This window comes from Lycium barbarum, chromosome 4 (genome assembly GCF_019175385.1).
Source record: "Lycium barbarum isolate Lr01 chromosome 4, ASM1917538v2, whole genome shotgun sequence".
NCBI classification, from domain to species: Eukaryota; Viridiplantae; Streptophyta; class Magnoliopsida; order Solanales; family Solanaceae; genus Lycium; species Lycium barbarum.
In genome coordinates, this window is record NC_083340.1 from 129,044,709 (window position 1) to 129,072,351 (window position 27,643).

The 27,643-nt window shown below is 36.5% G+C and overlaps 2 protein-coding genes and 1 long non-coding RNA gene across 5 annotated transcripts; 1 reads left to right on the plus strand and 2 right to left on the minus strand.

Moving 5' to 3' along the window:
• Positions 1-8,445: 8,445 nt before the first annotated feature.
• On the minus strand, positions 8,446-11,210 carry LOC132636436 (uncharacterized). The gene is made up of 3 exons (XR_009581264.1): positions 10,975-11,210; positions 9,781-9,846; positions 8,446-8,841 (listed from the first exon to the last, which is right to left on the minus strand). It is a non-coding gene; the product is annotated as an uncharacterized LOC132636436 (long non-coding RNA).
• Positions 11,211-15,651: 4,441 nt separating this feature from the next.
• Positions 15,652-23,415, minus strand: LOC132636438 (transcription factor GTE4-like). 3 transcript variants are annotated; one of them, XM_060353305.1, is made up of 6 exons: positions 23,255-23,415; positions 20,553-22,523; positions 20,404-20,446; positions 20,184-20,264; positions 19,984-20,055; positions 15,652-16,345 (listed from the first exon to the last, which is right to left on the minus strand). In XM_060353305.1, the coding sequence occupies exons 2-5, from the start codon at positions 22,500-22,502 to the stop codon at positions 20,006-20,008; spliced, it is 2,124 nt and encodes a 707-aa protein (XP_060209288.1). In that variant the 5' UTR covers positions 22,503-22,523; positions 23,255-23,415; the 3' UTR covers positions 15,652-16,345; positions 19,984-20,005. The 3 variants fall into 3 exon arrangements, with proteins under 3 accessions (XP_060209288.1, XP_060209286.1, XP_060209285.1); XM_060353303.1 differs by having other exon boundaries at positions 15,652-16,337; positions 20,184-20,282; positions 23,255-23,411; XM_060353302.1 differs by having other exon boundaries at positions 20,184-20,282; positions 23,255-23,411.
• Positions 23,416-24,717: 1,302 nt separating this feature from the next.
• LOC132637777 (uncharacterized) lies at positions 24,718-26,142 on the plus strand. Its single transcript, XM_060354815.1, has 3 exons — positions 24,718-24,991; positions 25,088-25,838; positions 25,956-26,142. The coding sequence occupies exons 1-3, from the start codon at positions 24,718-24,720 to the stop codon at positions 26,140-26,142; spliced, it is 1,212 nt and encodes a 403-aa protein (XP_060210798.1).
• The last annotated feature ends 1,501 nt before the right edge of the window (positions 26,143-27,643 follow it).

Genomic DNA, 27,643 nt, shown 5'->3' on the forward strand with positions numbered 1-27,643 from the left:
CCACTTTTGGATGTTGACAACAATAGCATCTGGAAGGGAATTGGTGTCCCCATTTCTTCAACTTATCATCCAGTGGTAGCTTGAACTTCCAAAATCTCCACATAAAAAAAGATATCTTTATTGGTAGTCCTTTGATCCACATCTGCTTATACAAATTACTGGGGTCTTTTCTTTGTCTGAGCAATTGAAATGCAGACCCAACTGTGAATTTCCCCCTCGAATCTAATTTCCAGAAAGCCTTATCTGCTTGGCCATTTTCATTTGGTGGATTAATGTGCTGCACAATATGGTCTGCTAGATCCTCAGGAAGGATTCTTCTTAGCAACTGTTCATCCCATTGCCCCACTTCTGCAGTTTCTTTTACAAGGATGATTGTGGGATCACACTCAAAATCTGGTGGAGTAATATGGTATAGGGCTCCCAGTCCTGTCCAATTATCAAACCAAAAATAAGAATTACCTTGTTGAAGCTTCCACCATATCTCATGTTCCATCTCATCTCGGTATTTAATCATCTTCTTCCACACATAAGTACCTGATCCGGTAGGGGCTATCACAGCATGAAACTTCTTTAAGTACTTATTACTCATGAAAGTTCTCCATAAGGATTGTTTGGTTCTCATGTTCCACCACAGTTTAGCAAAGAGGGCTTTAGATATATCTTGTAGGCTTCTAAACCCCATGCCACCTTCTTCTTGTGGGTGACATAAGGTTGTCCAAGTTGCCCAGTGCTTACTTGAATTTCCCACAGAGTTGCTCCAAAAGAACTTAGCAAACAATCTATGAATCTGAGCAAGTATAGCACTAGGAGGGTCACAAGCGGATAGTAGGTGTATAGGCATGCTCTGTAAAACATGTTTAATCAGTGTTGTCCTTCCTCCAATAGATAACAACTTACCAGTCCATGAGCTCAGTCTATTCTGAATCTTTTCTATTATCTCCTTGTAGTGAATGTTCCTTCTTCTCCCATAGTAGATTGGTACACCCAAATATGTGAATGGAAAATCCTTTTTAGGAATCTGGGTGACAGAAAATACCAGCTCCTTAATGTTATGAGATGTCAAATGATGCATATAAACAGCACTTTTCTGCTTGTTGATCTTCTGACCACTCACCTTCTCATAATTACTCAAAGTCTTCATCACTAATCTCATAGACTGTTCATTAGCAGAGGTGAAAATGATAGTATCATCTGCATATGCCAAATGATTGACATATGGACTCCATTTTGGCATCCCATATTCCTTGTACTCATCCTCAGTATGCAGTGTATTGAGAGCCCTAGACAAACATTCTGCAGCCAAAATGAATAAAGTAGGGGACAATGGATCTCCTTGCTTTACTCCTCTAGATGATTTGAAGAATCCATGAGGTTGCCCATTAATCAGAATGGAATACCAATTATTTGAGATAACTCTAAACACCAGATCAATAGTAAATTCACCGAACCCCATTCTCCTCAGGACTTTAGTTAGAAATAACCATGATACTCTGTCATAAGCCTTTTCCATGTCAAGCTTAATGACAACATTTGCAGGCTTTCCTCTAATCCTAATATCATGTACAATTTCCTGAGCCAACAGAATGTTTTCTACAATACTCCTGCCTTTAACAAATCCTGATTGCTGAGGTGAAATGATCTCAGGCAGCAGATATATCAGTCTTTCATGAATGATTCTTGAAATAACTTTGCTAGTGATGTTACTCAAGCTGATTGGCCTCATATCAGAAAATGTATTAATTTCTTTCTTCTTTGGTATCAAAACCAAATTGGTACAAGTTACATACCTTGGGAGTTCATGCCCACAGAAGAATGATCTCACCATGGTCACTAAGTCATTTGCAATAATTTCCCAACCAGCTTGGAAAAATCTTCCTGTGAAACCATCAGGACCCCCTGCACTATCTCCATTTAAACCAAAAACTGCTCTTTTCACCTCTGCTTCATCTGGCATTTCATAGAGTTGTTGATTTTGTTCTTCTGTAACCATTTTAGGAATCTTATCAAGCATAGAGAAATCTGTAGGGATATTTTCCTCTTTGAATTGGTCTGAGAAAAATCTGATTGCTTCCTGCGCAATCTCCTCTTCAGTGTCCAGCCATGTACCTGTATGATCTTGAATTCTCTGTAATTGTAGCTTTCTTCTCTTTCCATTGACATGAGCATGAAAGAATTTTGTGTTCCTATCTCCATCCTGAAACCACTGCATCCCTGCTTTTTGTCTCCAAAATTTTTCTTCAATAGCATAAAACCTGGTCAGATCAGCTTGTACCCTTTGTAGCCTTTCCCTGTTAAGCCCTGTAGGATTCTGTTCAAATTCTTGCTCATGCACCTGCACCACTTCCTCCAGAGTTGCAATTTGCTTGAAGATATCACCATAAGTGTCCCTACTCCACTTAGAGAGAGCTCTTCCCACCTTTTTTAACTTATTATGAAAGTTAAAGAAGGGGTCTGAGCCATAAGATTCCACCCAATTTTCTTTGATTACATCTAGAAAAGATTCATGCTCCACCCAAAAATTAAGAAACCTGAAAGATTTCCTAATTGGTCTACTATCTGCTCTCATATTTACCAGCAAGGGGGAGTGGTCAGAACCTTGTTTAATGAGATGCTCTACCTCCAAATTAGGAAAACAATTTTGCAGAGCCTGATTTCCCAAACATCTGTCCAGTCTTTTAAATATACAAGCCTCATCCGATCTCCCATTCCACCATGTGAACATACTTCCAGTAAAACCAAGATCCATCAGTTGGCAAATGTCTATACATTGTCTAAAATCCTCTGTTTCTGCAAACTGTACAGGAAGACCCCCAAATTTCTCAATGTCATCTGTAATGACATTAAAATCCCCACCCACAAGCCATGGGATGGTGATGTGTGAAGACATGTCATATAGATCCTCCCATAGAGCTATTCTCCCACTTCTATCAGTACTCGCATAAACAACTGTAAGCACCAACTCTTGCCCATCACCCAAATGAGTGAATCTACAAGATAACAGTTGTTCTGTATCTCTCATTATTTCTACTTGAATTTCTGCATCCACAAAAATCCAAATCTTCCCATTCACATTATGCCATGATGTCCCCATATTTAACCACAATTTGTACATGTCAATATGTCTAACATGCTGGAAAGGCTCTAGTAAGGCAACATAATTAAAATGTTTCTGTCTATGCAATAGTACTACCCTCTCAAAGGCCTGTTGAGTGTTTACAGACCTTATATTCCATATTAATGAGCTATTCATTGAGAAACTCCTTTAGAACATGCCATCCTTGTTTGTACTCCTCCCACTGTCTTGGGAGGAACACTTTTATCTCTTGTCTTGTGACCCTTTTTAGTTTTTGTCAAGTGTTTAGGGGAAATATCTCCTTTATTGTTGCCCTCCATTAAATCAGAACTAATAGTTTCACCTGCTTCCTCCTCTCCAATATCTATGTTATTCTGATTCACTTCTTCTTGTGTTGTGTTTTCATGATCTTTGGCTACCAGTTGATACTTATGATTTCCTGAAATTGCCTGCATTTCTATGGCTGTATCTTTGTTGTTTTGATCTCTCTGATCCCTTGCTTGTGTTTCCCTTTCATTATTTTGTTCCTTATTTGTAGATGATGCTGTATCTCCTTCACCCATATTGTTTGTATCAGGAGGCTCTTCCGGTAAGTCCTTCATTTGATCCACTTGTTGTCTAGCCGATTCCACTTGCTGATATGAGCTTGAATTAACACTGTCATGTACTTCTATGGGTTGAAGTACGTCTTGGCCTTCAGTAATCTGTTTGTTATCATCTTCTTTTTTGTTATCATTTTCCACGATATCTGTAATTGTTCTTTCTGAATCTTGTATGGCTATCTCCTCTGACTGATTATCCCCTACCCCTTTCTCCTTCTTATTATCTTGCTCTTGTCTGCTATCTATCTTTCCCTGCTCTTTCATAACTTTGTTATTTTCTGTTTGTTTCCCAAAGGCAGCATCCACCCATGGCCTAGCTGTCTCTTTAACAGGATTACTACTATGTGTGCTTCCTTCTTGTGTTTCATTTTGTTTTTCTTGTTCCTCCTCCAAGTCCAGCAAAGTGTTAAATTTGTTGCATGTAGCAGTGACTGTTGTCTCTTTCTGGTTGCTATGATTTGCACTTCCCTTCTCAGCATTGAAGTTTCTGTTGTCTTTGATGGGATTCCAATTTCCCGAATTTCCTAACACTCTTCCACCTGCCAACACTCTAGCAGAATAATTGTACAAATTATTGTATCCTCTATAATTGTATTTTCCATAATTCTTTTTCCCTTCATATCCTTGTTGGTTTCCATCCTCTTGCTTTTGTTTGCCTTTGTCATTAGTCTGCTTTTTATTATGTTGTTCCTCTGCTTGTAATCTCTTGGCCTTTTTTGCTTCAATTTCTTTATCCTCTTGGAGATCTTTATTGCTTTCCTTACTATTGTGCACTTCATCAGAGCTTTTATGAGGTTTTGTCTTGCCATTCTCCTTTGGCATTTCCTCCCTTTCATTGTCATACTGAACACGCTCTGGATTTATAATTCTACAATCATATTCATCATGTCCCTGTAATTTACATTCCTTGCAATACTTAGGAAGGTAATCATAATGAATCTGAACATTAACAGTCCTTATTGCTCCTGTTTTTTCATTTTCAATATCCATCCTCACCGTTTTGGGTAAATCCGCTACCAGATCTACTAAAACCTTGACCCTAGCACAACTAGGTCTAGTCTTGTTAATCGTAGCCATATCCAATTGTATAGGAATACCCACTGCAGATGCAATTGAAAAAAGAGTTTCCTTCACAAAGTATGTAGGCAATAACTTTGGGAAGGAAATCCATGCCATTGTCTTTGATGTTTCTTCATCAACCTTGAAATTCGAATCATAGATCAGTGTTCTCATTTGGTACGAGTATCCCTCTCTATCTTGAATGTAGTATACAGGCTTTGATGTGAAATTCACAAAGTCTTCAAAAAGACTTAATCTGATAAGCACATGGCGGTTTCTTAGAAAACCTGTTCTACACTCACCTTTTATTCCACATTGTGTAGGGATTATGAGACGAAGTTGTTCAATATCTGGTTGGCCATATGAGAACTTTCCTACCACAGCATACTGAAGATTTTCAATGATATTCATTTGATCAACTTCTACTTCAGTGTATTTAATGTATGGCACCCCATGTAGGTAAGTTACTGGTTTCATTGGAATTTGGGGCAGTGATTGGATCTGACTATGTAATGTATCATTCAAGGTTTTTGGTTTGAACAAATCTGAATATTGTAATGGATTAGGATTGGTTTTTGGAATAGTCGTAGTTAGTGAGGGTTGGCCAGCCTCCATTGTGGACTGGCCACCGGCCATCACTTATTCCACAATTGAAGATGGAAAAGTGATGCAAAGTACCAATCTTTAAGGGTAAAATTGATTCAGATCTTGAGTAAATCTAAAAATAAAAATTGATTGCACAAGAGAAGTAGCTAAAGAATTGCACCACTAAACAGAGAAAGAGTCAGATCTGATAAATTTGCAAATAATCTAAAAGAAAGAAGGTAGGTATACCTTCAGATCTGTTTTTTCGGACAGTTTGAATTTTTAGTAATCCATTTTGCTTTGAATTTTCAACTTCATGAGCAGACTTCTTTTCCAAGACCTTAAGGATCTGAATTCGCCCCTGCAAACGGGCTGTTTTCAGTTCTGTTTTGGGTGTTGGAGATGGGTTTATGGTGTCGGGAAAACGTCTTAATCCGTCTCTATGAAAGATGCTTAACCGATGGAATGTGCAGTAATGTTTGTTGGTACTTAGAAGTGATGAGAAATTAAAACAACAGCCCCCAATTTTACGCCGGATATCACCGCATCCGAAAATTCAAGAAATTGTTAGCTCAGTGTGATTAAAAAGAATGAAGATCTGGTGGAAATATGGGTTCGGATGGTGGAGCTATGGTGGAACGGGCTGTTTTCAGTTCTTCTCTGTGTTTCTGAAAATTTTCAGACAACGCTCTGGCCGGAACTTGTACTGAAAGATATCTAAATGAGTAGATGAGTTACTTATCTGGATTTGAATAGAAAGCAGAATATTTCAGTTCAACTTCAATAGTCGGCACATTGGTGAATCGAGCTCTCAATATTTGATATTTTGTAAGTGTTGAAAAATGAGAGAAGATGACTACTTAGTCATCTATTTAGTCCCACAAAATGTCTATATTAACTTTGGCCCACTTAATGTGTTGGACCAATTAAATTTGGCCACACAATGTGTGGGTCCAATCCCATTTACATGGCCACCATGGCATTCTTATACAACATTTTAAATTCCAATATTATAGATTTTGGTCCCAATTTTTCCTAAGTGTTCAATGCCATCAATTTCATATATAACTTATATCTCAAAATAAAATCAAATGATCAAAAGTCCCGACTTCAAATCCTGGAATAATCTTGGCCTTAAATTATCATAGTTCATCCGGGTTGTTCCAATGTATAAAAATACGGGGCGTAACAGTTGAATGGGAAAAACTTTGTACTTTTGCATCTCATAACTTTTTTCAACCTAAAAGAATTATGAGAGAAATTTAATTTATTCCAATTTTGGATTTTATCTTGCAGGGTCTATGGGGAGGAAAGATCCACAACCTCACAAGTTGATAGTAAGCAAATTGGTTTATTGCAGCGATTCACGTCTTTTGGAATTTCAATTCTCAAAATGATGGCTTATCATTTCGTCTCTCCTTCATAGTACAGCCTGTTGTCTCTATTTACTGTTCAAGTCTAATAAAGGTCCTTACATTTTATTGCTTTTCTAAGAGACTTGCTGGTATGTTTTTCTATGCTTTAGTAGTGACAATGGCCGTAGTTGTTGTTTTTGTTATTATATATGTATTTAATTTGCTAATTGTTATTCGTGATCTGGGTCTTGGGTGATCTATGGAAAGATCATTCGGCTAAATCATGTCATGTTTACCTGCAAATATTAACCAGTTATGGCTAAATCATGTCATGTTTACCTTAATTTGCATTATATTTTTCATCGTATAGAATTCATATTGGAGTACAGTTTAACAACTTAGTTTTCTTGAATGCGAGAGGTAGTGCATTGCGCTACGTAATCCAAAATTCTCGATCTTTGGGTGAGGAAATCTTATATTTGTTAAACATTTCTGCTTGAGATTTGTTTATTTTCTTATGTTACTTTGTAGTATTTTGTAATAAAGAAAACTATGTGGAAGAACACTATTTTCTGTGGTTATAAGGGACTTTGCTCTTCACTTCAGAAGATGGAGAACTGAGAGTATCCTTTTAAGGCATCCAAATATATATGATGTAAGTGCCATTGGTCCTATACACGCCCAAAGAAGAAACGTTACTGTAAGGCACCATGAAGCATCTCAGCGGCCTATGGACGTAAATGTACAAAAAGGACAGTTGTGCATCTCTTTATTTACTCACAAAGCTTTAGACTTTCACTTTTTTTTTCCTCAAAAGAGGCTATAATTTAAATGAAATTTTATTGAACACGGATGAAATAACATAAATAGAGTTGGATGACCTCTCAGATGAAGGGAATATTGGAGGTGAAAATTTCAAACTTTATGAGTTCTATTGGCATAATCTCTTTATAGCAAATGAAAACATCAGGGAGTTAAAAAGTTCCCACTGACTTTGAGTACTTTATATATGAATCCACCTTAATCTTTTTGACGGCACGGGGAGGTCAACTCAGTACTCATATGAGAAAACTGAAAAATAATAAGATGGATCATGAAGAACATAAGGGCTAATTGGAAAAGATTAGGCAGCAGATTTGTTAATGGATTTGAGAAGAAGTTGTCAATTTTTAATTTGTTATGATGTTTCCTTTATGAAGTTCTCTCGAGCCGAGGGTCTTTCGGAAACAGCCTCTCTATCTTTCGAGGTAGGGGTAAGGTCTGCGTACACTTTACCCTTCCCGGACCCCACATTGTGGAATTTCACTGGTTATGTTATTGTTTTTGTTTCCTTTACGTGTTGCATTGGTTTCAAGACAGTTGTCATGACTCATGATGTTCTTTTGTGTATGTGTGTGTGTGATGACTACAGGAATCATAACCTTTCGAAAAATTTCTGGGAATATGAGATATACAGAGCGAGGGTATCACCTCTACTGCTGCCCAAGAAAGCTTGGCCAATTTTTGAGTTGAACAAACTAAGGAGGAGAAGGTCTTGCTTACTCTTATTAAAAATTTCTTTTTTATCTTCTTTTTTGGTTACTTAAAAATACAATTTTGATGTAATTTTTCATTGCTAGACTTACGTGTCACGACCCAACCCCGTAGGCCGTGACTGGCGCCATACTTGGGCACCCTGACGTACCTATTCAATCGACTCACAGACAGATAGCATATACGGCCATAAATACTATATGCCGTCTCAAACTAAATCAAACTGTTTCAAGCACAATTCAACGCAACCGAGTGCGGACATATATATATATGTATATCAAAAAGCCGGCAAGGCTGTCAAATGTATCAAAAGCCGACAAGGCTATCAAATGGCACAACGGCCCAAAACGCATATACAAACGCACGCCGACGAGGCTGCCATAACGAGAGAGATCATATAAACACAATTGTACATAAGTAGGCACACACACCCACAAATACGTCTACAGACCTCTAAACAGACCAACAGAACATATGGCGGGACAGGGCCCCGTCGTACCCCTGAACAAATGTATACGTACATAGCGAACAAGATATATATACCAAAAGTGTATGCTCTAAAATGAGAAGAGCACTCCAACAGTAGAAGAGGGGATGTCCTAAACCGGTGGATCACCAAACTGTGCGTCTGTACCTGCGGGCATGAAACGCAGCCCCCGAAGAAAAGGGGGTCAGTACGAAATATGTACTGAGTATGCAAAGCAGAATGTACAGAAAGTAAATCTGAGACATAAACGAAATGGAAGTATCAAACATAATTGCAAATCCAACATATCAAAATTTGTTTGCTTTCAAAAATATGCAAGTCATGCATCGGGTACAGAAGAATATGGTCGCCCACCCGTCGATGGCGCCATAACACAGCATAACACCAGAAAGTCTCAAATCTCCGTATCCCCGTCACATATCACATCACAACATAACGCCATACACAGCATAACACCAAATATAAGTGGAACCCGACCCTCTTTTGCGAGTAGCTCGGTGAACCATAAACACAGCATAACTCCGGAGTATATCAAAATACGCACGATAACAGAACCGACCCGGGACTCGGCGAAGGGAATAACAAAATGCACGAATAGAGTCGTGAGTAGTCATATGCATAACATTATTATCATAAACTCAAACATAAGTAAGATAATCATACTTGCAAATCGAAATAATAGTCATATCAAATTCTTTCAAAAGTTCTCTGAATTACATAAAGGAAAGTCGCGGGACCCACGGAAGGGTATTGACCCGAGTCGGGCCCGCCTATAGGAAGTATATTCATCATATGCCATATAAGCTCTTACAAAAATATTAAAGCAATCCGAACCTTTCGGAGGAAGATATGGCGTGTATAGCTTGGAATTCGTTTAAAACAACTTTTTGTGCAAAGTTTGGAAAATCAATTTCTTCAAAGGCATAACAGTTCATATTTCGTCACATCTTACATAGGAATGCCAAAGAATATATGTAAAGATCATAGCGAACTCGGATTTCGAATTTAGGATTTCCTTAAGGCTAGTAGTCTAGCCTATTTATAACTAAAGCATGCCAAACAAAAGAATGGCTAAGCTTTACATACCTTGTACGCACTCCAAGCTAGCCAATCTAGCGCTAATCCAAATCTATGCCTCGGGCTCCCCAAGGTCTACAAATATGCCAATGAATATTCAATGTTAACCATAGGCACTTAAGTAATTATTCATTCCAAACTAACTCTCAATTCTACAGAAAATTCGGCAGCATTTCCCCTGTAAATAGGTCATCCCGAGAATTTAACTCGCTCAAAATCAACAACCACAATGACCAACCTAGTATCATCAATAATCAATTCGAAAGGCAAAACAACATTAGTAGCTCTCTTTTACACCATTCGACAACTTTCCAATTATTCAATTTAATGGCTTACTTTAAAGCCACAATATCGTTTGTACATTCGATTATTAACCCAAACTCATACTAGCAACATTCAAGAACATTCTAAACAATTCACATAATAATTCCAACAACCCACAATTTTTCCATTTTTGGGCCGAAAACAGTCCCTAGCCGAGCAGCCCCCTCCCCCCCCCCCCCCCCCCCTTTTCACTTCCCTCAATTTCAAGTCATGTTTTGTATCGACAATCCACAATATAACGATGTCATTTTCATAAAATATACAATTTATGTCAAACGCACAACTAGCCTCAAAACAGCCCCCAAATTCTCAACATCAATCTTGAGTTATTAATTGCTCATTTCCAACTAGAATTCATATCGACGATAACTAAAATACTAAGCGATAGTAATGCAATCTTCGACATATTATAGGACTCTCATTCATCCACACTACACACACATATATATATATATATGTTAATGGTTCTCATATATAAGGATTGCATTAAATGCACAAAGTCATCCAAATCAGTCTGCAACGCTTACTATGTCAATTTGGGACATTAGCTCTCATTTCCAACATAGAAGTCATCACAATAACCATTACGACGCTAAGCGACATCAATGAGTTCTTCGTCACGCCTTAGAGGCTATATACACGGCTACTCTACACATACATATATATTGTTGATTTTTTTTTTCTCTTCCCCACTTTCCAACAATCTAACATGAGATAAAAATTGATTCAAAATTTCCATTTTCTACACCCATATACACGACCCAAACACAATGCACACACTCCACTTCCAACATACTATATTTCACCAATTTCATCCGTATTAACATACTACAACATGAAATAAACGTTCACAACACAAAGACAAGAGCAAAAACATACCTTTCTTCTTCAATCCACCAAATAGCTAGGGTTTGCTAATTGAAACAACGGATGATTGGATGACCCAAATAACTTTTCCACGCTACTTAGGGACCTTGAGTTAGTGGGTTATCATCAAGGAAATAATTTTAGGGGAGCTAAAAATGGGGGTTGGTTTTCCTTGCTCTTGGCCGAAACAATGGGGGAAAAATGGAGCTCTCAATGTTGTTATTTTTCTAAGTGATAAATGACAAGAAGATGACTTATGGTCATCTTTTACAAATATCTCCAAGTGTCTTGGCCCACACAATGTGTTGGACCAATTAAAATTGGCCACACAATGTGTGGGGACCATTCAATATACACGGCCACCAAGGCATTTTTGCACAACATTTTAAATTCCAATTTTATGAATTGTGGTCCCAATTTTTCCTAAGTGTTCAATGCCATCAATTTCATATATAACTTATGTCTCAAAAAAAAAAATCAAATGGTCAAAAGTCTCGACTTCCAATCCCGGAATGGTCTTGGCCTTAAATTATCATAGTTAATCCGGGTTGCTCCAATGTATAAAAATACGGGACGTAACATTACGATCTCCTATTGGAACTACTATTGGTCAAAAGAATTTACATTCGTGTGGTGCAACTTTGGCAACTTCACGACGGATCATTCAATATATTTATTTCTTACAAGACCTTTATATTATTTTATTCGTGAAAATTAGCTAAGCATCATTTGCAATAAAACTGATCCTGAAAAATGAGAATATAAAATTTCTACAGTATGGTTCATATACATTTGTTTCCTTAGATTTTAGACTCAAAATACTTTAAACTTTCCCCTTTTGGGTATGACTTGTGTATCGATCTTTACTTCCACCTCTGTTTTAATCCTGCTCAACTGGACACCTTTGAATTCTATTCTAAGAGATCATGTAGAGATAAAAATACCGAATAGCCTAGTCTAGACGATAACTAAGACTTTACATAGTTTTAGGTATCGCTAATAATCCATACCAAATTTAGAAAGGCATTAGGTATTCTGGCAAATTAATATATTACGACATTAGCGGAAATCCAAGGAGTAAATCAAATAAATCTGCTTAATCTATAGGAATTAATGAACTCCCTAGTTTATTTAGTTTAGCTTTTCGTCATTTCAAGAAAAGATGGTTTTATGTAGGAGAGAAATATCATTTTTTTGCGCGGATTACCCTTCATTCGGGGTGGTCTTTAATTTTTGGCTTTCAAATTGGTGGTCTTTAAGTTTTTCCCTTCGCCTAATACCCGAGATTATGGATTTGAACTCCAGCTCAGTGAAAAAATAAAATCTCAAGGCAGAATTTTGCATGCCCATCCAAATTCTGCCTCAAGGCAAAATTTTGCAAATTTCTAACTTGCGAAATTTTTTAAAATTTTTGAGTGAGCGGGAGTTCGAACCCGAAACTAAGAGATTTTTAGCGAAGGGCAAAAGTTAAAGACACCAATTTGAGGGGCAAAAATTAAAGACCACCCGAGCGAAGGGCAATCCTACAAATTGTCCGAGAAATATAATATACGATGACCAGAAGAAGAAATAATCTATGAGTATGGCTAAAGTGTCCCTAAAAAAAAAACGTAGTATATCCTACTTTTCAATTTCTAGTTACTTTGGAACAAACTAGAAGATATAAAGGGATTTGAGGGAGGAATTTTCTAGTTTGTTCCAAAGTAACGTCGTCTTACTTGTACTCCTCCGTTTCAAATTTATGTTTCTTAATTTATTCATTTTTGGCGCCGATTTCCCTTCAAACGCGCTGATCTTTAATTTTTGCTCTTCACCTAAAAAAGTGGCTGAAAACACCCTAAGATTCTGGATTCGAATTCCGACTCAGTAAAAAAAAAAAACAATTTTGCAAGAAAAGGTTTCGCGAGTTACGCCTTATAAGGCCTAACTTAGTTCTGTTGTAGTTCTAAGGAATAACTTATGTAGTTCTAAGTTATACCAAACAAGGGTTAAAGTTATTCCTTAAGGCATGACTTGCCTTACAATTTTTTTCTTTTTTACTCTGCTGGGATTCTACAGAAGTTAGTCGGCCTAATTAACTTTTGCCCGAACAGGCCTAATTTGCTATGAATTCTGCCTTGCAATTTTATTTTAATACTCTGCTGGGGCTTGAACCCAGAATCTCAGGGGTACTTTCGGCCAAAAGTAACGTCGTCTTACTTGTACTCCTCCGTTTCAAATTTATGTTTCTTAATTTATTCATTTTTTGCGCCGATTTCCCTTCAAACGCGCTGATCTTTAATTTTTGCTCTTCACCTAAAAAAAGTGGCTGAAAACACCCCAAGATTCTGGATTCGAATTCCGACTCAGTAAATCAAAACAATTTTGCAAGACAAGGTTTCGCGAGTTACGCTTTATAAGGCCTAACTTAGTTCTGTTGTAGTTCTAAGGAATAACTTATGTAGTTCTAAGTTATACCAAACAAGGGTTAAAGTTATTCCTTAAGGCATGACTTGTCTTACAATTTTTTTTTTTTACTCTGCTGGGATTCTACAGAAGTTATTCGGCATAACTAACTTTTGCCCGAACAGGCCTAATTTGCTACGAATTCTGCCTTGCGATTTTATTTTAATACTCTGCTGGGCTTGAACCCAGAATCTCAGGGGTACTTTCAGCCACTTAAAGTGCCGAAGGGCAAAAATTAAAGACCACCCCCGAATAAGGGCATTTGTGCGAATGACCCTAATTTAATTGGACACGAAATTTTAAAAATTAAAGAAGACTTTTGAATTTTATGACTTAAAAAAATGATTTGTAAAAGGTTTTTATGTGAGTTGGAAGTCTATAAAAGGGGAGGGGTATATGCGGTCCATTTAATTAACGGTAAGGGTATTTTTTACATCAAAATCTAACGGAGGGTATATTTGCTCCATTTTCAATAGTTTATGGGTGTTTTTGACTCTTTTCCGTAGTATTTATTATCAATCTAAGTTTTTAATTAGTTTTTTTTTTCTCTAAACCAGTAAAGGATATCTTATATCTTGTTCGAAAACTATATACTCCTGGCATGGTTGAATATCCGAGGCACCTAGCATCAACAAGCCCCTGACACTAGTTTTTACGTCATCAAAGGTTTTCAATTCAGTCTTTCTATCATAGTTTGATTGGAAAGTAGTAGCAAATTTATTTGTGTTGGAGGCATACCAAATTTATTTGTGTTGGAGGAAGTCGTCTTGCTTATTGAGGTAAGCTAGAACGGAAAATATGATATCTCTGTCGTTAGAATTGAATTATGATAAGGCATGTGCTATTAAGGAAATCTCTCTCTCAGAATTGCACTATCACGAGGAGCGTTATGAATGTTGATCAGAGAAAGAATTCACCATGAAATTGTAATTGATCAAATGTACAAGGTAAGGCAATCAAGGTAAGGCAATCTACACCAATTCATGAAGAAATATTAGATGTGTTACCAAATGATAAAGCATCTATACAAACAACCTTAACATGATGATGCACGTTAAAAAATTTAAACTATATATTTATTTATTTTAAATTAATGTTTGAAATGTAAAAAAATTATGATAAATAATAATCGTGTTATTGAGTCTTTTTTAACAATTCATAACAGCCATGTTAGTTGCTGCTGGTCTAATCAATTTTCAATCATTTAAGTACTTGCGTCATTTGAAATAGTCCAGATAGATATTCTTCACATATTTTAATTTTGAAAAACTAAACATTACTCTTAATACTTAAATTACTCTTTAATAAATAAAAACAAATATTTTCATAATATGTATATCATCAAAGTTTTATATTACTTTATTCATAACTTACATGAGATATACACGTGCAAAATACGTGTCCAGAAACTAGTGAATTGAAACGCAACGAATACTATTTATCATCCCATGATGTTTAGAAAGGAAAACTTGTTTCATTATCCATGATATTAAGAATAAGCTAAAAAGATTCATTTGTAAGAGGGCCGCTTTAATACTTGAAACATCAAATAGTAAAAAAAAAAAAAAAACACTCCTACAACCGGCTTCTTACTCCTCCCACCCCCCGTGTTCCCCCACCCCACACTCACTTAATATACCCTTTTTTTTCTTATGGTAAAGAACTCACTTAATATAACCACTGCAAGATCTTCCGTTACTTTTGTTTTGTTGTAGAAAAAGAAGGCGAATGAGTCGGTTCCTTTCACGTGAATGTTTTGGGACATATAACCAGATGCTTCCTCAAATAACATCTCTATCAACTAGATACTAAGTTACATCCTCTGCTCTAAAGTATCAGAAGAAAAATTACCATACGCCGCTCTTTGTATTTCCATAACATCCCCCCCCCCCCCCCCCCCCCAACCGCTTCATTCATAAACCGGTGGCTTCAAAATCCTGTGACTTAAAAGAAAATGGATGTTTATTACTGGACTATAGTCTAAAATTTCAGCGAAAACCATATACTTTTCAACTTTAAACCATGATAAAAGGAATGAAATACCACCATACTCGTGTGAACTTTCAGATCATAACAAGAAGGGATCATACACAACACTCCGACTGTTCTTATGCCGGCCCATATTTTCAACAAATGTTTATTACTGGACTATAGTCTAAAATTTCAGTAAAAACCAAATACTTTCTAACTTTAAACCATAATAACAGGGAATCATATACCACTACCCTTGTGAACTTTCAGATCGTAACAAGAGGGGTATCATATACAACACTCCGACTGTTCTTATGCATGTCCATATTTTCAGAAAATCAACCGAAGATCCCTCAGGACTCATTCTTTAAGTCAAAGACAAAAGACCAACATACACAGTAGACATACAAGAAGTTTGATTTGTGAGCTTAACTGACATTCACCGAATCAATCCTCGTTGCTTCTACTTCAGGGGAAAATACAAATAAATTCTTTGCAAAATGGTGCCCGAAAGATGAATGAGAAAATATGTACAAACCCTCATTGTCATTCACTTAAGATCCCTAATAATTTTTACAATATGCAATCCCACCACCATACTCGGCTTTCTACAACTACAACCAGGCCAGGCTGCAGGAGATCACACAAGCATACCTAGCTTCTCTGTGTGCAATGATATGAATAACATCCCAGCACATGCTCAAGTCAAACTGGTTAAGCAATCTCAAATGACTACCAAAACCAATCTCTACTAGAATCCCATTCGAACAAAAAAGAACACTTTGTATGGAGATAACATCATAAATAATGTCAAGAATGAGATGTCCGATCCTTCCAAAATCATCAAGATAAGGCACTTCCATGATAAAACTTGAAGTTCGTGATTGCAGCCATCGTTCAACCAGAAGGGAACCTTCAGATGAGTACACAGCTATCTGCACAAAATCCATGAAGAATTTCTGCAAAACTATAAGATAAACAAAATTCCTTAGAACGTCTCGTGAATGTAGGGAAGAAACATCACAACATTGTTAGAGAAAATTAAAATATTGGAATAAAATAGCAAATAATGACAAAGATACATATAGCACTTGACCCAAAAAAAAAAAAAAAAAAGCAGTCCAGAATAATTAAGGGCATACGCACTATTAATGACCTTCATTCATTTACCCCCCTTCATTAGTAGCTCCCTGCAATCATATTTCCTATGGACTAGACCAACCCCCGCCTCAAATACTAAGTCTTAGCGATGTATCCAACAGTAAAAGAATGAGATAATGATAAAAAAAACACACCTGAACTATCGCTTTTTTTTGTGAGTTTCCTACCTGAACTATTAGGTGTGCAAGTTTCTACCTAAACAATCACCAACTATTTATCAAAACACACCAGATTATTATTTTTCCCTGATGAAGAGAAGAAGAGATTCTCTCTCTCTCACACACACAACCAAAAAAAAAAACAAAAAGAGGATTGTAGAGATTCTTATTCTCAATAATATATATATATTTTTCTCAATAATATATTGATCCAAAAGAAAAGTTAGGATTAGTTACTTTGGAACCAAGTTAGTTTTCTATGTATAAAGGGTTTCTTATTCGTTGTATTTTCGTCCCTCGAGAAATAATAATCTCTCTTTTCTCTACAATATTTTTATTTTAGCTCTATTATTTTAACACGTTATTAGGAGACTTTACCGTCTCAAGAAATTATTTTGAAGATTAAGGTAATGCTTTTCTTCTCTCTAATCTATGGCTAATCTTATGAAACTTGAGTTAGTTGCCCTTGATATTTCGGGCAAGAACTACCTCTCATAGGTGTTGGATGCAACGAGTCTTGGGGACACCATTAAGGATAAACATAAAGCATCAAACCAAGATTGTGCTAAACAATGATATTCTTGCGCCATCATCTTGATGAAGTTTTGAGAATTGAATATCTCATCATTAAGGATCCATTGTTTTGTGGAATAGCTTGAAAGAAAGGTACGGCCACCTAAAGATGGTCATCCTCCAAAAGGCACGGCACAATTGGGTCCATCTAAGGCAACAAGACTTTTAAGTCTATTTGTAAGTACAATTCTGCGATGTTCAAAATTACTTCTTAGTTGAAACTATGTGGAGATAAGATTAGTAATTTTGATATGCTGGGAGGACGTTCTCCACCTTTCAATATTGTTGTATCGGGAAACTGTGCCCGTAATCGGATTATTCATTACCTTAAAGTGGCCATACCGTAATCAAATGGGCATCCATCAAAGAGCTTGGAGATTCTTTCAAATAATGAATTTTCTTGTTCTTGTACTGCTTGTGATCAAGGCAAGTTAATCGTTAGACCATCGCCAACAAAGGTTAGGATTGAGTCCCCCGCCTTTTTGGAATGTATACATGGGATATTTGCGGGACCGATTCACCCATCTAATGGGTCATTTGGATATTTTATGGTACTAATAGATGCTTCTTCTAGATGGTCTTATCTGATTGCAAAATTATTGACACAAATAATTCGATTACGGCACAATTTCCTGATACCACGATATGTAATCGAATTAATTTGACATCACAATCAAAGGTATGGTCATCTTTACGTGGTCATACCTTTCTTTCAAGCTATTCCACAAACAAGTGGATCCTTAACCGTGAGATACTTAATTTTAAAAACATCATCAAGGTGATGACAAAAAAATATCATTGTTTTAGCACAATATTGGTTTGATGTTTTATTTTTATCTTTAATCATGTCTCCAAATGGGACCCATTGCATCCAAATGGATTTCACTATACAACATCCATGAGAGGTAGTTTTTGCCCGAAATATCGAGGGCAACAAACTTAAGTTTCGTAAGATTAGTCATAGACTAGAGGGAAGAAAAACAGTACCTTAGTCTTCAAAATGATTTTCTAAGATGGTAGAGTTTTGTGATGATAACATTTTAAAATAATAAAGAAGCTAGAAGAAGAATATTGTAGAGAAAGGTAGACAGAGAGATTATTATTTCTCTTGAGAGATGAAAATACAATGAATAAGAAAACCTCTATTTATAGGAAAAAAACTAAATTGGTCCCAAAGTAACTAACCCTAACTTTTCTTTTGGATCAACATATTATTGAGAATAAGAATCTCCACAATTTTTTTTTTGTGTAAGAATCTCTACAATTCTCTACATCTTTTCTTCTCTTTATCGGGGGAAAAAAAAATCCGGTGATCCTATAAAAAGCAAAAGGTCTTGTTGCCAAACGTTCAGAACTACTCTAATTGAGGATAAATAAACATATGGCAAGGTCATTCCCCATATATCTTCTATGCTTTCCCCCCATTAAGTTCAAATATTTACCAAAAAAAGAGTAAAATGTAATAAGACCACCAAAAGGGCAAAATCTTACTATTTCCGGCTCCATTTCTACTGTATTTATCAAACACTTCTGAAGGGTAGATAGAAGGCCCATTATCCACCGAGGTTCGAACCATGCCCCACTTGCTTGAAGATGCAACTTACATTGAAAAAACACCTTTTTTTTTGTATTACATATCAGAGCTTGGAACCACAAGTTTGGGGATTAACGTCTTAGTTTTAAAAACAATATTTTCCTAAAATTGTCATTTAAAAGTTGTTGTAAATGTGATGGAAGTCTTAATTTTAAATTCACTCCTATTCAAACTGAGTATGACAAGACATTAAGAGGGTATTTGGATTGGCTTTCTAAAAATAGCTTACAAGCTAAAGGCAAAAAGCTATAAGTTGGGAATACTCAACTTCTTGGCTTTTAGCTTATTTTTGTACTTTTTGGGCCTAAAAGTATGTGCTTAAAAGCACTTTTTTATCTTTCCCAACACCACAAAAAATAGAAGAAAAGCTTAAAAGCCGAAAAGCACTTAAAGCCAATCCAAACACCCTCTAAGATTTCTATTACAAACACACCAATCTTACACTGTCTACATTGAATAACAAGGCAGTCACAAAATTGTCTAACTTTGTAGGTAATTTGGTAATATCATTTATGCGCTAACCTCTTCATCTAAGAAATATCATTTAAGCACTAACTTATTTGGTATGAGAATATTTTTGTAATTAAAGGGTATATATGATCTTTGGTATATACAATTTTTCAGGTATCAACTCAAAATAAATTTCTCATCCAGCCAAATCACTTTGACTCTATAATTTTATAGATTCTCCTTTTTAATTATTCTTCCTTTATTCAGTTAGCTAAATAGTATCAACATTATCAATCAGGAACTTCTATTTTTTTTCTTTAATATTTAATCTATAAGTCTTTCTTAATAAAAACATTTATTTATTGATATGGAGTACACACACAAAGCGCATGGCCAGATAACTAGTAGTAAGATAAGTTAAATTGGGTAGCATTACAACTATTTAGCTCTCAACAATCTTATCTGAAAATATCTATTTGAGAATTATAGTCACATACACCATCAAATCAAGTCCCCCCCTCCACTCAAACTGCGCCATATGTCAACCTTCAATTATTTAATCAACAGCATAAAGAAAAGAATTTTGCAAGAGCAAAACTAACCTAAAAAAAAGTGCAAGTCCGCAGGAAATAAGAAAAAAATTAAGGCACTAGCTAACTGACTCATCACCTGCGCTAAGTGGCCTTTCGCATCAACTGCCCGCTTCTGATCCATCACCAGAGGAACTATCACTATCGGAATCTACAAAGATAGAGCAGAGGATGTCAGACACGTGCTGTGAACTACTGGTTGCAAAATCAATAAAATTAAGCATGCGACAATTATGGTGCAGTTAAAGATGAACATGCAAAAGATTAAATTAGTATTACCACTTGAGGATGACCCTGAATCGCTGCTAGAACTGCTTGAACTACTAGACCTACTTGCATTATCCACCTGTCTTCCAGCTTCTGCATTTGTAGCAGGACCTAGTCATATATTTAAAAAAAAAACAAAAAAAAAAGGAACAATGTACGATTAGTATTTTCTACCTAAAGCATGAATCCTGATATCAATCTGGGAAAATAGTCACATGTATAAAAGGCTTACCAGTATTATTGTTCAGTGCACCAGCAACCATAGAGGCAGAGTTCTGCAAAGAAAGGCCACAAATTAAGAAACCCCTACCAGACAAAAATGTAAAAAGAGGGAGGAGAATTTTTTTTGAAAAAAAGAGGGACATCTAGATCAAAGCTCACCGAAACTGGAGCAGTCCGTGCAGTTCCTCTGGCCTGCAGAGCAAGTTCAATTTTTCTCCTCTGCTTGCTTAAATTCTTTTTGTAATTGGTCACAAACCTATCAAGCTCCCAGAGGGTTTCCGCATCAACACTGTCTATGTCTACTTCGATCTCATCATCATGTTGACTAAGTGATGTGTTCCTCTTCTTAATAATCTGAACAATAGCATCAAGCTTTTCTGAAGGTAAACTCTGAAGATTTGTGCTGAGTCTCTGCTTTTCTTCGTAGGTCATATCCCTTTTATTGGGATCATTTGCTTTAGGTTTCTTAGGAACTGGTATCCTACCAACATGAGCAATACGCGACGGCTTGGACCTGAAATCAGCTGGTCCAGTCATCGACTCCGACCTATCCAAAGTCCTTACTTGGGGAGCAGGTATCCTTACTTGGGTAGCAGGTGGAGCACGGGCAAAGGGAGAAGGGTGCGGGACCTTTCTTGAAGTGGGGGTAGGCAAACCTGCATCGTGATACATTTGATGCCTCCAATCTGGATTACACTCGGTCTCTATAACAGCCCACCTCTCTTCAAAAATCTTTAACAACTGTTCCGCCATAACATGAACATCATGTCCTTTAGGATTATATGTCATGGCATTACGAAAGACGAGTCTTACATCCTCAGCAAACTCCCTGGGAGACTTGTACCAATTCTGAGATAGCCTAGTTTTAATAGTGCCTAAATCCATAGGATGCTTAATGATATCAAGATAATCATGCAACCCAAGAGCCTCCACATTCACTGGCTCATTAAACACCCAACCATGTTTGTGTTTCATTAACCTCTGAAGCACATTACTGCATCTCTTAAACACCTGATTTCTATGCTTATCAAAGCCAAAGCCAAAGCCAAATGAATAGCCCTGCTCCGACTCGCCACTGTGCTTCCTTCTAGCACCATTTGGCTTCAATTTTTTATTGCTTTCCGGAGGCAGTCTATCCTTCCCAAGTAGGAACTCGGAATTAGTGTAATACTGATTGGCCTTCGGGGTCCTCTTCTCCTTCTCCACAAATTCAGCAACTCCATTATTGCTTTCCGCAACTGCAACCCTTGGTGGTGGCTGGAATGGTCTCAATTCAGGGTACCCCACCAAACCCACCTCGGAATTCACTCGCACTAAAGACCTACTATTCATCACACCAATATCCATATATTGTGGATGATTATAAGAATTAACACCACCGCCAGGAATAGCGCTAATCCTACCAACATTATTATTAACACCACCATTAATAGTACTAGTATTATATGTGGTGGTCAGCTGAAGCTCCTTGGCTTCAAGCTTCGTAATTACAGTCCTAATCTGATCAAGCTCACCTTCTAACGCCCTCCTAAGATCTCTAATCTCATCTCTCGACCTTCCTCCTGTTAAATTAATCCTAACTCTATCTTCAACCCTAGAAATTACCGGCTTCACTGTCGCCTCCCGGACTTCCCCAATCGGGCCACCACCAACCTCAGCGACATCTCTACCATCTAAATCTACCACCGGTGATCCACGGGTATCTTCCTGCAAATCTCCACCATTTATCAATTCCACATGGTCACTATCCCTTCCATCTTCCAAATTACGAGGAGACGAATCCTTCAATTGCGGTTCCGCCTCCTCCTCCTCCCGGTGCTGTAACCGCTGCTCCGGTGATTTTTCCGCAGATTTCGCTTCCCTGCTCTCTAGGGTTCGCGAAGATGGCTGTAAAACATCATTATTATTATTCTCATCATTGCCGCTCCCCTCGTTGGAGGTAATAACATCTGGCACGGCAGAGATCGGGGTGGTGGCGGTGGTATCTGCGGTATCGGTGGTGCTCAGGTCGGTTTTTTGAATCCTTCGACGCTTCCGGGTATAAACTTTGGTAGGGTTTCCCCAACGTAAGCTTTCTTTGTAATTCAAATCATCGGCATTTGAAGCCATACATGAAATAGTACCAGAAACCTGAAAATCCAGCAGAATTACCGTAACATCTTCATAAAAAAAACTAGGGTTCCTCAGAATCCCATGAATCATATAATAATAAATCGAAACCCTAGCTCGACAGATTGAAAAACAAAACAAAACAAAAAAAGATTCAATTTTGCAGAGAAATCAAACCCAATAATATCAGAAATCTGAAAAAATCCAGCAAAATTAACGTAACATCTTTATAAAAAAATAAAAAAAGGATCGTATAACTAATAATTTGAAACTCTAGCTCGATAGATCAAAAAAAAACAAAAAAAAAAGATTTAATTTTTCAAGAAATCAAATCCATATATGAAATCAAACCCAAATAGTACCAAAAATCTGGGGAAAAAAAATCAAAAACTAGGGTTCCTCAGAACCCCATGAATCGTAAAATAATATATCTTGAAACCCTAGCTCAACAGATCCAAAAAAAAAAAAGATTAATTTTTTCAATAAATTAGAGCCATACATAAAATCAAACCCAATAGTACCAGAAATATGAAAATTTTATTCAAAAACTAGGGTACGTATAATAATATATTTGAAACCCTAGCTAGCCCAATAGATCGGAAAAACAAAAAAGATTCAATTTTCAGATAAATTGAAGGCGGTACGGAAACTAGGGTTTTTCTGAATAAAAAACAGTAAAAAAAAAATTACAAAAGTAAAAAAATTAATAAAATTAGGGTTAAGAGAATTGGAGAGAGAGTTGGATTGATTACCTGTTGAGAGGAGAAGTGTTTTCGGGTATTCGGTTCGGATCCGAATTCTACTCTGCCTTTGATTTTTGTAAGTTTGTCTTTTTAAATTGTTGTCACACACACGCGCCTCTCGTGTCTCACTCTATCACCTGTTTAATGTGAAGTTGCTGTTTGCCACGTCAGATATTGGAACATTGTGGGATGATGGGCTACTTGAGAAGGTCGGTTACGCTCCTGTGTTGCCTTTGGACTTCGCTACTCGTGCATAAAGCCAATTTGGAAGAGTATTTTAAAAAAAAAAAAAAAAATGGTGTAATTGAACCTCCTTATATAATTTTTAAAAAGGTACGAAGCTTTGCGAGTGAAAAAAATTTACTTGAAAAGCTAGTCAAGACTACTTTTTCAAACTTAGAAACTTTATCTTCTAAAAAAAAATTCACACGCGCTTGTTGTGTCGAATCAATCACCTGTTTAATGTGAAGTAAGTTGGGGCGGAACTACAGGGTGCAAGGGGTGTCAATCGAACCCCCTTCATCGGAAATTTGCACAATATATGGAGTCAATTTTTTTATTCATGTATAAATATTAATGTTGCATCCTCTTAACATAATGGAGAATTCAGCTCAGCGGCTGAGGTGCCAACTATTAAGCCCGTGATTGCGGGTTCAATTCTGTGTAACGACACTTTTTTAACCTTTTTCATCCAGTCCCTTTTTTTATTTATTTTAACAGAAAGGACGTCGAACTTTATTATTATTATTAAAAAAACGTGAGCCATTTGGGATAAAAGAATCCCTAATTTCAAAAGGTGTTGCAAAGTAAAAACATCATAGCTTTGTTCTTTGTCACGCTGAGCTACTGGTTGCTGCCTTTTTTGTTCAAGATCCTTTGCTCTTGTTCATTCTCTGAGCCTGCTCTGTCACCTTCTTCGGCCTTCGCCCTTGATGATGGCTTCCAGTTCCAAGATTTTTCTTTTTTTCTCTTATTTTTCACCATACTCAAAATCACAACAAATCAATTATTGTTTCTTGTTAGTTGTTAATCAACTCATTTTGTGAAATGGGTAGCTGACCCATTTTTCATCCATGAACCCCAAGCCTTAATTGTTTTAATTCTTAAATGTTGTTTGTTTGAAAAATTGGTCTTCCAGATATTTATTTTTAGCTGTTACAAGAATCAAAGTGTAGATTTTTATTTAGTAATCAATTCCCTTTTATCTGTGTTGCATTGTGGTTAAGTTGTTTTCTTGCTTATTGAGACATTTGGTGGGGTTTTTTTAATATAGGATAATCTGTAGGCATTTGACATGGGATATGCTTAAGGTTACTGATTGTTTTTTGTTGTATTGCTAAATACAAGATTTTGAGTTTTTATTCTCACAGTTAGATGTTCTTAAATAGGCTTTGTTTTATTTGCTTTTAAGATCGACACTGTGCCATTAATTCTAACTAAATTTTTATTTTATAATTCAGTCTCAAAGGTCAATGAAGAATTATTTTATCAAAGTTCCAAAATCAAGTTTGGACTCTCATGATCAACCTAATCCAGAAGAAAATGCCAACCACTCAGAAGTACCATTGCTTTCTTCTCAGGAATTTGATTTGAATTCTTTAAAGCATGATCTGGGTGAAAGAACTCAAATCTTGGACTTTCATCCAAATCATCGTGATGTTATTCGAAGAGAATACCTTAGGAGAGATCCTTGTCAACCTCGGCTTAAAGAGTATCCTAAAATAGAAGTTTCTGGATACATGCGTCGTTTTAATCCTTAGTGGTTTAGTGAATATTCTAATTGGTTGGAGTATAGTGAAAGTAAAGATGCAGTCTTTTGTTTGAATTGCTGTCTATTTAAAGACTATAATATTCATCAAGGTGGGGGTGATGTATTTTCCACCATAGGGTTTAAGAGTTGGCAAAAAAAGAAGAGTCTTAAAAAACATGTTGGTGGCCGAAATAGCATTCATAATCAGGCAAGAAAGAATTGTGAAGATCTAGAGCGACAAGAACAATCTATTCAATCTACACTTGTGAGGCAAGATACTCAATTTAAGCATGAGTATCGGTTCCGCTTAACTGCTTCAGTTGATGTTGTAAGGCTTCTTTTGAATCAGGAATTGGCATTTCGGGGTCATGATGAATCTAAATCATCACTTAGCAGAGTTAATTTTCTTGAAACTCTTTCATGGTATTTTGAAAGGTGTGATACCATTAAAGATTTTGTATTGAAACATGCTCCACAAAATGATCAGATGACTTCTCCAATGATTCAAAAAGAAATTGTGACTGCGTGCAAAATTGAAACAATTAAGACTATCCTAGAAGAATTAAATGGTGATTACTTTTCCTTGTTAGTTGATGAATCTTTTGATGTGTCGCACAAGGAGCAAATGGCCATTGTTTTACGATATGTTGATAGAATGGGATTTGTGATGGAGCAACTTATTGACATTATTCATGTTCAAGATACTCGTGTATCATCTCTAAAAGAAGCAATTGTTAATTTACGTGCTCAACATTCCTTGAGTCTTTCTTATGTATTTGTACAATGCTACGATGGGGGAAGTAATATGCAAGGTAGAATCAGTGGCCTTGAAATGTTGATTAGGTAAGAAAGTAGATCGGCGCATTCTGTTCATTGCTTTGCTCATCAACTTCAATTAAGTCTTGTTGTGGTTTCTAAAAAGTGTGTTGAAGTGGGGGAGCTTGTAATATTGTTTTGTAGTATTTTGAATATGTTGGGAGCTTCTTTTAAACGCATGGATGAATATCGAGAATCTCAAAAGAAAAGAATTCAAGAGGCATTAGATATGGGTGAACTTGAAACTGGTAGGGGCTTGCATCAAGAATTTGGTCTTACTAGAGCTTGTGATACTCGTTGGGGATCCCACTACAAATCTTTTAGTTGTTGACACCCAATTTTGTCCCGCCTCTCCTCCAAAATATCTGTTTACGTTTATCATTATTATTATTATTGTTATTACTACTATTATTATTATTATTTTTTTTTTTATTTTTTTTGTTATTATTATTATTATTATTATTATTACCAGTACTATTATAATTCAATTTATAACCATTTCAACATTTCTTACCATCTTATGCACACGCATCGCATTTACTTTTGCGCAATTAAATAATAGCGTTTATTTACTGATGTTATTGCACGGTTATTACGACGTCATATAATTTTATTTTTATCTGAGCAATAATAATTACATACTTTCATATTAAATAATATTTTGGCACCCGTTAATATCTAATTAATTAAAATAGGTCTTTACTTAAATTTAGAAGCCCAAATTATTTCTTTCATTCAGCCCATATTTTAATTCATCTAACCCAAATCCGAACCCAATCAACAACAAACATTTTTCGGGCCAACCCACACAATAATTGACCCAGCCCATACTTTAAATTCATCAACCATCCCCGGCCCACTACCCAATACCCGACCCGGCCCATGACTATTTTCCTAAAACCTAACGTCTATCACCAACATCAGTCGCACCCCCTCCCCAGCCGTTCTCCTTCTCTCTCTCTCTCTCTTCCGCTCCATTTCTTGCAAACCTTAAGCTCTCTTTAGCCATGGACAGATCTGTCCCCCCCATTTTCGTGCAAAGTAAGCCTGTCGATATCTCTTTCTCTCTCGTGAACAGCCCGGCGGATGACAGAGCCAAGTTTGGCTTCATTTCCCCATTGGAAAGTTTGACCTTCACATCTAAAAAACCAGAAAGGATCTGTCCCTTTTGAGCGAAGTCTGAATCAATCATGTGAAGAAGACTAAAGAAACGTTCGGATCTGCAAGAATTTTTTAATCAACTTTGAATTGTTTTTCCTTGATTTCAAGATCCCTCCCAAAATCTAAAAACCCTAGCTCGTCCCTATAAATTCGAGCATTTTCTACTTATTTGAGAGGTTCTTCAGCCGCACAAAATTCCTAAAAAAAAAAAAAAAAGATTTTCAGCTGCCTTGAACCCCCCCTGGAAACAAGCTTTAGCCGCCTAGAATACCCTAAAACTATCAATCCTTTTAGTAGTCGCAATATTGTTTTAATATCGAGCCAAAAAAAAAATATTAAATCAATTTTTGTTTTCGTTTGCTTTGGTACTGTTTCGAATCCGAGCATCGCAAACTTGGATTTGATAGTGTTCGAGTGAATCGGAGACCCCCCCCCCCCCCCCCTCCGCATCCTGTTCGCTGCACCCGAAGCAGGTGATTCTTTTTTTTTTTTATTTAGCTAGCTCCCGTATTTTCTGCTAGCTGATTGCATATGCCAAGTTGTTAGTATAGTTAATGGCTAGTTTAGATTATGTTTATATGTATTGGTAGTCGTTTAACTATTGTCCATTAGTCACTAATTTAGACATATTTATCCATGTTTCAATCCTATTTTAGACATGCGTGTCCGTG